Consider the following 14,975-nt stretch of genomic DNA (forward strand, 5'->3'; position numbering starts at 1 on the left):
TTATTTACGTGTTGATATTGTATTTCCTTCGATTTGTAATAATTAGGAGGCGTTTAAATAGAAAAAGGACAATTCTTCTATTTGGGTTAATAAAAAAACTTTAAAATATTAGATATATGATCAAACTTTGCAATTTGTAACAAACGCGTGACGAAACTGTAGATTTGTAATTTGTTTAAAATTGATAATTTCATTACAAATATTTGTAAAACATGGGCGGAAAAGCGGAAAAAGGTACACCGAAGTACATAGCGAATAAAATTAAAGCTAAAGGTTTGCAGAAATTGCGATGGTACTGTCAAATGTGTCAGAAACAGTGTAGGGACGAGAACGGATTCAAATGCCACACCATGTCAGAATCCCACCAGCGGCAACTGCTACTCTTCGCCGACAACGCTTCTAAGTACATAGACGAGTTCTCCAGAGAGTTCTCTGACGGGTACCTTGAAATGTTGAAGCGTCAATTCGGAACTAAAAGGGTTAACGCAAACAAAGTGTATCAAGACTACATATCTAACAGGTAAAACATTTTCCAGAATTACAAATAATTATCTTATTTCAATACAGTTAAAGCTTGGCACTAACAAAAAATTGACTTAAATGACACCATGTAAGATAGATGATAGATACTCATTACAAAGCATAGACGTTCCTCAAAAATAGCCATGATGACCTGTCTAGCATTGCCTACAACCAGGGACTTCCTGCAACCTTGACTAAGTCAGTCTACCTAGTAGGTTACTTTCCCATGCTGCATGTACAGAATTTCCTGCTATTGAAATCAGGGCGACAGAGGGATCGATTTCCACATGATAGGCAGTATCCACTCACCATCCCACCTACCAAGCATGCCAATTATCACATATACCTGGGGTGGCCAAACTGCTCGCTAGCCACATGCGGTTCTATCAGCAATTATTTTTGGCTCTGATTGATTGTTGAATTATTTCAATATTTTAATTTATATAACCTATGCCAGCTCCTGGGAAATTGTAACAAATTACTGGTGTGAATAATTATTATTATTATTCTGCCATAATATTAGCGAAATACAAACACCGATTGTAATCAACTAACTGGCATTTCAAGTATTATTAGGAGTGCTGTCATATACATGTACCATTGTATCTAACTTCAATAAACATATTTTGTACTTTTGTAATGTATTTGCAATGAATATAATTTTTGTTAAATAAATATTCATTTGCATGTTTTAAATGCGTATTAAATTGTACCTTGCGAAAAATTTCTAGTTTTTAAAAATGGCTCGAACTATCAAGGAGCTTGGCCACCCCTGTTATTTACTCTCGTTGATGAAAAACTACATAGCAAATAATATATGGTTTAATCACATTTTTACAAACATATAATATATTCAATAGATAAACTACAGTATAGCATTGTTAACATCATTTGTACTACCATCATTTTAACCATTTGGGCTTCATGACACATATGTGTTTATCTAAAGTCATTTTCATGTATGAATGCATGGATAGGCATTTACAATGGCTTGTACTAGAGTCATATGTGTTGTATATGTCAATTTTTTTTAATCAATGTAAAGTTTTTTGTAAAACAATACATGGGACACTTGTTGCTAATATATCTGCAAAATAATAACACCTAAATTACTTAGACCTTTTTGTGCCAGGAGCTGATATTGGTGCCTGGTACACTGGCGAGAAGTGCAGGAGATGATATATTGGCCTGTGCCTCAAAGTTCTTTGCCATGCAGGAGAACTCTTATTCAAAATAAATTTGTAATATGTTATAAATGATTTAATTTCATTATGAGATAAAATAATAGTTTTTTGTTTTAACTCTTTGTGGACAACTTTTCCTATTGCAAAACTTAAATACTGAAGATGGTTGCTCAGGCGATGTAAGCTGCGGCTTCATTTGCTGTGGCATTGGGTCTTATCGGACCTTTTCTAGATATACTTCATAATAATTAGTCTTTATAAAATTATTATGAAAAGATGACTTTTTGCACATGCAAATATGTTTTGTAAGAGAGAAATAAACTTTTACTATTTATATGGATACCTGGATACCTTTGTTATTTTTATAATTATAAATGAGTAGACCAAAAATAGTGAAATTGTTTTTTTTTCTGTATTTCAACCTTTGTACATTGCTTCTTAAATTATGGAAGTTGTGTTTATTCTTTGGTTTTTATGAGCATTTTCACAAAGCCTAGTATACTGAAATTTGGTTGGTTATTCTTGTGAAGGCATCTCTCTTTCGCCCGGTACCAAAAACAATAAAATTAATTGTTGTTTATGCTTAAAGGACAGTGGAAATGATTCAGTCTAACTTTAAGGTATTTCATCCCTAGTCACTGTCAGTGCTAGATGAGCCTTTATTATGGACTCTTTAGAGAGAGCATTTAGAACTCAAAAGGTCAAAGAACTCAAAGGTGTGTGTGTGCCACTATGGCGATCTGTGATGGAGGATGTATATGTCTTACAAGGGCTTATTTTTAACATAAAAATCTCTAGTCAAGTTACATAAATACAAGACTTTTTTTTAAGTTATACAAGAATATTTCTAATTCTATTGTTTAACTTATCTTAGAGTCGATTTGGGGACTATGAGTCTGAGCTGGTGCTGTGGTGAGCAGTGACACCCCTGCAGCCTAACCCAGAACTGACGCTATATCCATCCGATGTCACTCATATTCTCGAGCTCCTTGGAAGGGAAGTCGGATGTTAACATAGTTCTGCAGACAGCTTATTTGACAAAGTTTCGCGTATTATTCTGAATTAAGCATTTATTAGGAAAGGCTATGTTTATATTAATCTAATGATTCCAGAGACCATCTTCACATGAACGCAACACAATGGGAAACGTTGACAGACTTTGTAAAATGGTTGGGAAGAGAAGGGAAGTGTGTTGTTGATGAAACGGAGAAAGGCTGGTTCGTCGCATACATAGATAGAGATCCAGCCACCATCGCTGCGCAGGAGGCTAAAGCTAAAAAGGAGAAGATGGAGAAAGATGACCAGGTATGTTGTATATATCTATATGTTCATATATATGTGGTGATTGAAAGAACCAAGGTTGGATGCAGCTCGAAGAATTGATGGCCATTGAGGCCGAAAGATTCTCGAGTTGCACTCCACTCAGTATGGGTCCCCGACTAGGTGGATAAAATAATCAAGGTCTCAGGAAGTCAATGGATGAGGATAGCTTGGTCATAGTGGTGATCTTTAACGGAGGCCTGTGTCTTGTTGATTATATAAGTGTGAAGGCTTTAGAACATAAACATAAAGCATATTAGCTGTCAATTAATTTACATTCCACTTTATTACGAAATCAATGTTTTTAATAATAATAAATAACGAAATTACAATATAGTAAGAGAAAGTGTTTTAATTCTATCTGTATAGACTTTATTATACTGCAAGAAACTATCAGCCTATCATATTCTAATAGATAAAAAAAAAATAATTTGTTATATTAGGGGGACCGGAAAGTAATGTCGCTTTCTTAAGTTAAATTTACACTGAACTTTTAACAAGTTTATGTTTCTAATCAACAATATATTCAACTTTGTTGTCAACAACCTTTTGCCAATTAGTATACAAAATGCTGGAGCGTGAAAAATAATAGGTTTTTCAGGAAAATATATATCAACAGAAACGACATTACTGTCAGGTCCCCCTAATAATCAGGATGAGCGCTTTATAAAGGGTAATTGGAAATAGTTGTAAGGTTTCAAAGGTTTCATGCTGACTAATGAGCCAAACATTTAAAGTTTTTACATGTATGAACTGGGTGTATATAAATAAATATCTCTAATTACAGGAGAGGATGCTAGAGTTTATACAGAAGCAAGTGGAAAAAGGGAAGAAAGAGATAAAAACGGAGGAGCCTACATACACTGAGTTCAAAAGAGAGAACAGCCAAGAGAAAGTCACTCTTAGTCTTAATTTGAAACGGAAAACAGAAGGTATGAAAAAGATAATTATATATGTATATATATAGCCATTTTTATTTAATTCTTCCTATCATAGTTAAAATATTAGAACTTTTTCTTTAAAATTTTGTACAATTTTCTTCTCCTTCATCTTTATATTTGATCAAAAACTTTTATTTATGAACATTCATTACATCACCTCCCATTATTCTTCACCACAATTTTTTTATAACATTACTTCTTGCTATTTTGTACTAGTGTAAGAATATGTGGCGGGCAACGGATATCTCCCATCAGGGAGGCAATGTTGCCACTCTCTCTTCTTTGCAATTACATCGCACATTCTGCCCTCTGTAACAATTACACAAGGGATCCTCGTTGAGTGTAAAAGTAGATACTCCAATAATCCACCATGCCCCGTGAGCATTTGGGCCAGCACTGTCTCCAGTACGATTTTGCTACAGGTCCTGGAAAAAATATCCTAGTTACCGAAGCTGTTTCACATTCCACGTACCTCCTGTTACATTTGTCGAGCTTCTCCCTCTTAAGATGACACATAAAATGAAACTGGACACCATAAAGTTAAGATACTTGAAAATTTTGTAGCATGTTCCTTTTACCGAGTTGACATTTACTCGCTAAGAAGTTATTTTTTAACCGAATGTGTAACAATGAACTTTGATTTAGTTAAAAGCAGCGAATGGTTGTTGCTTCTTTTAATTGAGACAAGGTTTCCTTATGTAATAAAATCCTTGAATCAATTATACATTTGTAACAATCTTTAACACAATTAAGCATATTACTGTATTAAAGATTTTTTTTTAATGGTTCCCACTATTGCACACCACTCGGTCTCACTTATCTCGTTTAAGGACATGAAACTTACAATTTTGATTATTTATTTCACATCCTTCTTTATATTTCTTTACTCCTCTTTCAGTCCTGAGATCATTCAGGTCTTCTAAAATACTATACATGATCTTACATACTCGTCCAATTTTAGTTTCCTCCTTTTCATCACCTATCATCCTTCATCTCACCTCTCAAATATCACAGGTGTTGGGTTTCTTATTTTTTTATCACAATTTTTTTAATGCTTCAACCATATTTACTAATTATATTTGTAGATATTATCAGTTGGTGTCACATTTAATTTTATTTATCTAATATATCTAATGTTTTATTTACAATTTTACTATCTTTCCATCATTTACTTTGTTACTGTTTTTTTTATTTTATTTTAAATATGTATTATTTACTAATTATATTTGTAGATATTATCAGTTGTTACCAAATTTTATTTTATTTATTCTAATGTTTCATTTACAATTTTACTATCTTTCCTTGTTTTACTTTTTTACCGTTTTTTTATTTAAAATATTTATTTTTATCAGTTGACACTTTTATAATTCCCCTGTGTTAAAGATTATTTAGACAATATTAGGCTGCTCAGAGTCCAGAAAGACAGAGAAACAATTTTTGTGATATATAATTGTTCATTTTTAGAGAACATATTACACGCATATATTGTGGTTTTAAATATATAAATCGTTGGTAAATCAGTACTATGTCTATGAAGCTTGTTGACTGGCGCCATCTAGTAGAATTTTAGTGAAAATATGATAAAATAGTTCTATATTTATCAGATAGGAGATAAATATGTCCGGAATTAGGAACATGCTCATTTATATTTAGAATTATTGTAAATGTGACGCTAAAAGTGTAACGGTCGAATTCTCGATAGAAGCAACATTTTGAACCTGGCAGTAAGTTGAAATTGAAACACATTCAATATATATATTTAAATGTATATTATATATTGTATATAGAAAGAACAGATAGCCTGCAGAAATCAGCTCTACTGGCGCCCAAGACGAAAGAAGAATCTTCATCTACAAAGAAGAGGAAAGAGGAGAACGGAAGTAAACAGAGTGCACTGGATGAAATAAAGCAGATGCAGGAGAAAGCGAGAGAGAGAGCCAACAGGTGAGGTAAATATTTTATATGTTTTTTTTAGGTGAAGAGGTAACATTGTCACGGTCTCTGAAAGATGTGTATTTCAGGTCGCTTTAAGTCAGTCTTCTTGGACATTTTTATATGACCCCCGTTATTGGGGACCTCTTGTACTCCCCTATCTTGATACAGCACAGGGTTTGATATTGTTCAATGTTTTAATTTCATTTTTTTTCCTTTTATTTCTGTCCTTGTCTTTCATTCTACAATTTTCTATCATTTAATGCCCCACTTTCTTTGCCTCGTTCCTCAAATATCACAAATCCGGGTTACATCACATGTTATTGGACATTAGGTCTCCCGTTTATGACCAGTAGTGGACAAAGAAATGTATAAAGTATTACAATAGCAGCTGATGGATTTTACCTACTATCATATTTGGCACCACACTCACATTTTGGGGTTCCTTTGGAGGAGTATTAAACTTTTTATGCCCCACCCCCCTGATTTTTAGGATCTCTCGATCCCTGACTTTTGTGGGAACTGGAAGTTACAAATTGAAGTAAAATGAGTTTTTACATTCTCTTTCTTCCTTCGCATTATCTCTTATTCCTTTCTTTTTACGCTTCACATGATCTGTCATTCTTCGCCTCTCTGCTCCTTACTTCCTTCATTTACATTCCTATATCCTTCCCGTTCCTATATATCAACTATCACAGACTACTCATATTTATTTTATTTATTTACATTTCTTTTTTCTAAAATCCTTACTCCTTATCCTTTTTCCATATGCTTACACTAAAGTATTGACTACATATTTTAATTTATTTTCTTGACTTTTGCAAGTCCCTCCCCCCCCTCCCTTTTTTATTTCTGAGTTTGGTTTTCTTTTATTGCAGTCTGCAATATTATCCTACCGAATTCTAGAAATTTCGATTCAACGTTTCTGATCCGTACAACCCGAGTATGAAAAAATCTGCTGGGTTTATATCCTGAGAAATATAACCCGGGTCTCTTCAGGGTTAGAACTGGTACTTACTGTGTGTTTCATCTTAGATTAGCTTTCCATCAGACAATTTGCTGGTGAAAGGGGGAATAGTAACGTATTATATAGGCCTCCGCCAAGATATCCACAATTACTGGTTCTGTGCTGGTGATCGAGACACGTCGTCGCCACTTGAGAACCCATGTGCTCCCGCCCATTGCCACTTTAGACGGGCAATTCGCTGCCGACCATTATGAGTAATATCTTCTCTTCTTGAAGTGCCTCTCCAACTAGTGGAGGTTGGCTATCAGCTTCCTGCTCTCTTCCTTATTTTTAGTTCTGCGTAATAGCTCAGCAGCGCTGGCGATTCCGGTCCACTCTCTAATGTTACGAAGCCACGACTTCTTTCTCCTACCAACCTTCCTTCTACCAGCGACCTTTCCCATCATGATAAGTTGAAGGAGATTGTATCGTTGGTGCGATAATGAGTAATATAAATTTGTTTAACAGGAAAGATCATTGGCTGACCGAGGGTATCGTCGTCAAGATTGTCACAAAGAGCCTCGGGGACAAGTACTACAAGAGGAAGGCTGTCGTGGAGCGTGTGGTGGACAAATACGCTGCTCACGTCAAACTGGTTGACGGGAATGTCAAGATCAAGTTGGATCAGGTCAGTCTTGATTACCATAGGAAATTGAGTCTTTGGAGTCACAGGTGATTAGAGTGGGGGCTCGAAACTCCCACTTCACAGAGGCACAAGGTCTATGATTTTCATATAAAATTGTATGAAACTAAACAGAGTAATACTGAACGTAATTTATATAAACAAAAATGGCGTATGGTTAATCGGCTAAATATACAAACAGTTGACGACTTGAATACTCCGATACATTATGGGTTTATTCAATTTTGTCGCATAACATTCTGTGTTGATTTTTGTTAAGTGCTATGTGTATTTGGTGAATGTATAGCTTTTAAATATATTATAAATTATACATACAATAAAGTGATCACTCTGAAATATGTTACATTTTTTTAAAGCTACCAGCCAATGACAATGACATGACAGAGGTAGGTAGTATAATAATATAAATAATGGATTTCAATTCGCAAGATAAATGTGGGAATATAAAGTGTAGATAAAGGAGATGGTAAAAAGTGTAACCATCACCTTCAGAATAGAAGACAAAACACTACGCGATATATTCTTAAAACTTTGTCACAAAATAATAAAACAAGTCATAAATAAAAGTATGAACTAAAAACAGTTGCAGAACATTGTAGTGGTGAAGAAAGAGAGGGAATGTGTGTAAGAATAGTGAATGAACGAATAGAGAATGTAATGTTTGAAAGGGAGATAGAAGAATTTGTGAAGAATATGGGAAGACTGTGCTAATAAAAATTAAATGTTATTGCACAGAAAGGCCCTGTCATCATATGATAGGGGGAAAGAAAGGTCCCCATAAACGTGGGATATTACATTGAAAAATAATATGTAGTTTTTCTTATTATATTATCATTAGGTTATTTAATATTTCTGAAACCATTGATTTTGGGATTGGGTTTACCATGTATTAATTGACAGTAAATGAGATATAAATTCACCCATTTAAATCTTTTATACCTATAGATCAGAGTTCCCCAAACTTTGTGTCGTAGACCCCTTGCCATGTTTTTCCGTGTTGGGTAGACCCCCTACTTACCTGATATTGATTTCATGTAAATTTCTAACTGTAGTGAAGTTTAGTGTATGTTCAAAATGTATTACGACCACAAAGCGAATACCAACATCCTACGACTTACACAATTTTATAAACATATATAATAATTTTTTTACTTTATATGTACTTTTATAAATAATGTAAATGTTTTGATAGTATAAGATAGTATGATGTAAGTAAATAGGTACTATCAGTGTATGTGTTGAGATCCACTATCGTGGACCCCCATTTTCATTTCATGGACCCCCAATTTTTTTTCGCTAACGTAGACCCCTTGCAGGTTGTCATAGACCCCTGGGGATCAATATAGACCACTTTGGGAATCACTGCTATAGATAATTATCCTGTATACTTAGACTGATATTTAAATCATGTTTTAGTATTAAAAACCATGGGAGTATAGTTTTTAGTTGCTATATGTAAAAAATGGCACTTCTATATTTGGGGGAGGCTTTATGCTTAGTATATTGGCTGATGTGATGAAAAAATCGTCATAGTATATTGTTCTAAACAGAACCACCTGGAGACTGTGATACCTTCAACTGGACGAGCCGTGAGGTTCGTCAACGGCGCCTATAGTGGTCACACTGGTGTTCTGCGCAGCGTGGACCTGGATAATTTCTGCTGCGACATCCAGGTCAGACCAGCTTCTAAGAACTATATATATTTATATTAATTTTACGAAAATCTTTATTTTAAAAAAATATTTATTCTTAGTGTGTTGTTGTGGTTTATAAATCATATCCACCTCAGCTGGGAAGGGTTCTGAAGACTATGAAACATTTTGTAGTCCAATATCCTTCAGCGCATGAACGCGAAGGTCTATCATCTAAGAGTGTTATCAGTGATGACCAAGCACTGGAACGTGGGTTATCAGTTCTGATGAAAGTCCAGCAGATTGGCTGGTTGAAGTGGGTAGGCCACATAGCGTAAAGTGACCTCCTACGATGGAAAGACATGGATAAAGAAGATTCTGGGTGCAAACCACTTTCAAATGGTTCTTTTGAAAATCTGTGGGCGAGTTGGCCAAGCTGTGGACATTTTACGATTTAAATGATTATTACTTAACTCTTGCAGCGAACAGATTACCGTGTTCAGGATGACGCTGGTCGTACCCCGCTTCCAGTTGATCCTATTTAGAATCTATGGGATGGGCCTATGTTCAGCTGTGGTCATAATTATTATCAAATAAGAACCTCCTGTTTGTGATAATGTAAATTTCATGCGAGGACTTTTGTTTCAGATATCGGAAGGTCCTCTCTCTGGTCGTGTGGTACGCGGTGTGGAATACGAAGACATCAGTAAAATCGCTTCGTAATAATTATGGAAATAAATTAAATTTATTTTTTTGATGTACTTTTTTTGTTTTCGTGTGATTTTTTACCAAAGCATTTCCATGGAGTCTTGTTGGAAACCGTCTCCCATTACTGATATATTATTCCCTGTATGCTTATCTTGAATAAATATAATCCTTATAAAAATTCGCGAACTGGGAATACACCGAAACAGGTGGAAAATTGACAGTGCAGGTTATTGGTTACATGCGGATGTATTATCATTATTAGAGGTCTATGCGTGAAGAAGAAATGAGATTTGAAGATCGAAGGTCACCAACGTAGCTCGAAGAACTGCTCGTATTGTGGCAATAGGCGGGGCATGGTGTGCAGCCAACGGCTTTTGGTGCCTGAAGGTTCTCGAGAAAGAAGACGCGACGTAGAGATACCCTCTAGGTCAGAGTTCCCCAAACTTTTTTGTGTCGTACTCCTTGCCATGTTTTTCCGTGTTGGGTGGACCCCCTACTTACCTGATATTGATTTCCTGTAAATTCTAACTGTAGTGAAGTTTAGTGTTAAAAACTTAAAGTAAAAACACATGTTAATTTATACATTTATGAATTGAATTTAAATTAAAACTATACAAAATACTACTTCTAGATACTTTTATAAATAATGTAAATGTTTTGATATTATAAGATAGTGTGATGTAAGTAAATAGTTACTATCAGTGTATGTGTTGAGATCCACTATCGTGGACCCCAAAATTTTTTTTCGCTGACGTTGACCCCTTGCAGGTTGTCATAGGCCCCTAGGGGTCGATGTAGACCACTTTGGGAATTCACTGCTCTTGGTATACCGACATTGTGAAGGTTGGATGCAAGTAGCGCAGCATCAGTCAGTGATGATCTTTGGGGGGGGGGGGGAGCTATGCCATGCAGTGGACTTCTATCAGAAAAAAAATGGATGATTATCACCATCTACCAGCCTGATTATACTTTCAACATTGGAACTTTTAACAGAACGTTTTATTGATCATCAACTTACTATATATTTATAAGTAGATTTAAGAACCTATTTTATTTTTGGCCACTCTGCTTAGTGTTATAGTTCTGGAGAAGAAGCAGGAAGAAACTTCACAACACATCTTTTAATAAAGTTTAACACAGGTGTATACATTTACAATTTATATATAGCCTGAATAAAATTAAAACAATCAGGCGGTATCGCTGCCAAGGATTCTTGTCATTTAAATATCATTAATAATATTTCGTCTATCGAATAATAAGATTTTGCAAATGGTAGTCTAACAATATTTTGTAGTTTTATTTTAAAAAATCTGATGCCGTTTATTGCAATTACTTTGCAGTCGAAACTTTGGTACAGTCAGTCTTTGAGTGCCTTGTAAATACACTATGGACGTTCCCTATTTTTGTACATTTACTGTTGTATACATGTAAAATATTCTCATAAATATATATTAAAGCACACTGTATGAATGAGCGCTGGGGCGCCCGTGTGCATTGCACACCCTGCACTCTCTTTTGCAAAACAAGCATATTTTCAATAAGAAAAGGACCAATATTTAGCCACTTCCGCACATTCAGTGGTAGTCGTGCAATGAAATGCACCGCCCGCCAGCCCGCTGATAAATGCGTATGCGGCAAACAATGCGAATCACACAACCGCCACCACCAAATTACTCAACACGTGTTTCACCCCTCCACGGAGCATCTTCAGGAGTTATGTTACACCGATTAGTGCCAAACACAGAGTCAAAAGCATTTCATTGCACGACTACCACTGCATGTGCGGAAGTGGCTAAATATTGGTCCTTTTCTTACTAAGGATGGACTTCCGCGAGGTAACGCCTGATTCCATTAAAACATATTTTCAATATACCGCACCTTTATCTAAGCACCAATCTATGAGACATATATTTCGTGCGACAGAGATAATGCTCTATGAAGCCGAAATTAGCCGATCATCTCTTTTCAAAGAGTCGATGTGCAATATTTATCGTCTGATACTGTAAGCTGCAGCACTAAACTTGACCGCATTAAGAAAGACACTCCTATTAATTAATTGTCTCCATTTTTTATTCAGTTTTTGCTTTGTTAATATCAGTTGTTGGAAATAGAAATTATTATTTTCGCCAACCACATATACAACCGCCAAAATATCTGACTAAAATGAGATCGTCGAGAACTAAGGATAAGTAAGAAAAGGACCAATATTTAGCCACTTCCGCACATGCAGTGGTAGTCGTGCAACAAAGTGCACCGCCCGCCAGCCCGCTGATAAATGCGTATGCGGCAAACAACGCGAATCACACAACCGCCACCGCCAAATTACCCAACACATGTTTCACCCCTCCACGGGGCATCTTCAGGAGTTATGTTACACCGATTAGTGCCAAACAAAGAGTGAAAACAAAACAAAACTCTGACCTGTCAAACCACTCTGTCAAAACCACTGCATGTGCGGAAGTGGTCGTGGCCGCAAGGTAACGCCTGATTCCATTAAATAACTAAGGATAAATTCCACGAACGAGGTTATCGGGGCTGACGGCGCGACGTTAGACACTGGTGTGGTAATTAAAGCAAAGTTATTTTGGCTCAATTGCACTTCCTTCGCTTTATTAGATGTTCCTTTACTTCACAGAGTACAAGTGGCATTATAATCCGAGCCTATCCCGACATGTGACAGAAATACATTTTACATTTGAACTTTCTTTGTATACAGTTATTTATTTAAAAATTAAATATAGTAGAATTTAAGGTTATAAATACCTTTGAAATTCATTACCATCATAATTACAGCTGTACGTTCACCGCTGGGCGTGTGGGCAAACGTGACGTCAAATAAAACACAAAAACCTCTTTACAATACACGATTTAATAAAAAGCATTTTCTATCATTCGGCTAACATTTCTCATAAATACCTAATGCATGTATAACATTACATACACATATTTATATATATATATTTATGTAAATATGTAGATAGTTTAAAAAAATCAATTTACTTATACAGAAGCACCTTCAATTGCACGCAGGACAGGATATAAACTAAGCCAGGGATCGACAACATTTTTGTATAAAATAACAAGTCCAGCTAAAACATTTATGTATTAAAACCAATGATTATCAACCCCTGGACTAAACATTTGTAAAACTGATTGTATATACAGCACCAGGAAAGACACGGCGGTGAAGGCATTTTCGAGGTATAAATATAGGGATATAGACTACACAGCAATTACCCCTATAACACGGAAAACGCGGTGTATGATGTCTCTCGTATAACGCGTTATGTACAAATTAGTCACGCTTAACTTTAGAAAGTGGTGTAAATAGAATATACAGCGTGATTGAATACGTATATAAGCTTCAAAGAGGCGAATGTATAGGTCATTTGCTGCAAATTAATACACACCCTATATAGAAATCAATGGTTTCAGAAACTTTAGAAATGAAAGTAAGAAATAGTTTTTTTAATTTTGTACTGCAGGAAGTTATTTGCCTTTTGCATTCTAATAGAATGATCACTTTATACATGGTGATTGAAAGTAGGTGTAAAACCGTTACAGTTTTTTGCTGACAAATGATACATACACCTATATCCAATTAGTCTTGTATTTAATTTTATAAATACAATTGTCATAATTTATCGCAGTTCAGAAATATAGCGCGGTATATCTACGCGTTATAGGAGGTAATGTTATCTTATATTGTAAAAAATTTAACAAGTTCACTAAAGTAAAATATGTATTAAAAATATCGTTAAAGTGACCACCTATAAAACCGCCTTAGTGTGTTGGGTGCTCTTGTCAGATCAGGACGTATAAACCCTCCTTACAGAAGGAGTTAAATATGATTTAAGTTTTGTCACACTTGTAATATGAATAAAACACTTATACGAGCGACATAAAATCGCGTTATAAAACCGTGTTGTATGGGGGAATTACTGCACTTGTCAAATTGACGGGGGCTTCCCATCGCAAAACTTCGTATTACCTACGCTATTCTTATAAAAAACATTATCTAACAAATCAAATGTTTAACGTAAATATACTATATAAAAAGTAAAACGCCTTAAGCATTAAAAGTATAATAAAAACAGTGAACATCGTGCTGTTTGATGGGATATTGATTACCATTATTCCCACTATTGGGACAACGTTCCAGCTTAAATATGTTAGTACAGTAGCCGGCGATAAATATTGCGTCGACCTTTAGAAAGAGACAATCGGCTAATTTCAGCTTCTTAGAGCGTTATCTCTGTCGCACGAAATACAAATATCCGGTATCTATTAGGAGCTGTTAAAACATACCTATTTTTATTACAATGTCTCGTTTTAACGATAGATATAACGGTTTTTATTATGTGCAGTTGTAATTTTCCTAAATAATTAAAATACGTAAACATGATCTTAACATGTTTTTGTATTTTATTTTATCCCAACCTAAAGCCACTACTTGTAGATAAAATTGTTGTATTTTATACAAAGAATAAAAATAATTATCAAAAGAAGCAAATGATAGTTGTTGTAACAGCTCTTAATAGATACCGGACTGTTTGTATTTCGTGCGGCAGAGATAGTGCTCTGCGTAGCCGAAATTAGCCGATTCTCTTTCCAAAGGTCGATGTGCAATATTTATCGCCGGATACTGTAGACAGAATTCGTAATATAAGTCGGAACGCTGTTACTTGGAACGGTGACAATAGATGGCGTTTGAAGCGGTAAACGCCATTGTTTCTCAGGCGACCTTCCACCGTTCAGAATAAGACGGTGAACACAGAAATAATAATCAAACACGCTGCAAGCGATCATCCACGATAGATTTATACCAAATAATAATAAAAACAAATTGTGATGTTCGAGATTTGAACGGATTTAAAAATGGCTTCTCTCGACTGTTTCGTCTGTCATGGCCGGTGGTCGGATTAAGTGGAGAATATTAAAGTCCAACAGGGATGTACATGCGTACAACATGATTTATATTATATGTAATGCCTAGCACTGCAGAGTAGTACTCCCTACTTCTCTGGCTGAGGTGGCATCATACCTCAGGTGCTACTTACAAGGTGTCTCCAAGTGGTCCACAAAAGA

General features: G+C 35.3%; 1 protein-coding gene across 1 annotated transcript; it reads left to right on the top strand.

Annotated features, from left to right (window-relative positions):
• Positions 1-13: 13 nt before the first annotated feature.
• On the top strand, positions 14-9,936 carry kin17 (kin17 DNA and RNA binding protein). Its single transcript, XM_068769864.1, has 7 exons — positions 14-520; positions 2,819-3,011; positions 3,814-3,958; positions 5,755-5,911; positions 7,374-7,533; positions 9,099-9,221; positions 9,828-9,936. Exons 1-7 carry the CDS (start codon positions 213-215, stop codon positions 9,900-9,902), a joined length of 1,161 nt encoding a protein of 386 aa, XP_068625965.1. The 5' UTR covers positions 14-212; the 3' UTR covers positions 9,903-9,936.
• Positions 9,937-14,975: the final 5,039 nt, after the last annotated feature.

The sequence above is a fragment of the Battus philenor genome, unplaced genomic scaffold (assembly GCF_028537555.1).
Source record: "Battus philenor isolate CCGP_79_NKW_IND1 unplaced genomic scaffold, ilBatPhil1.0.hap1 SCAF_29, whole genome shotgun sequence".
NCBI classification, from domain to species: domain Eukaryota; kingdom Metazoa; phylum Arthropoda; class Insecta; order Lepidoptera; family Papilionidae; genus Battus; species Battus philenor.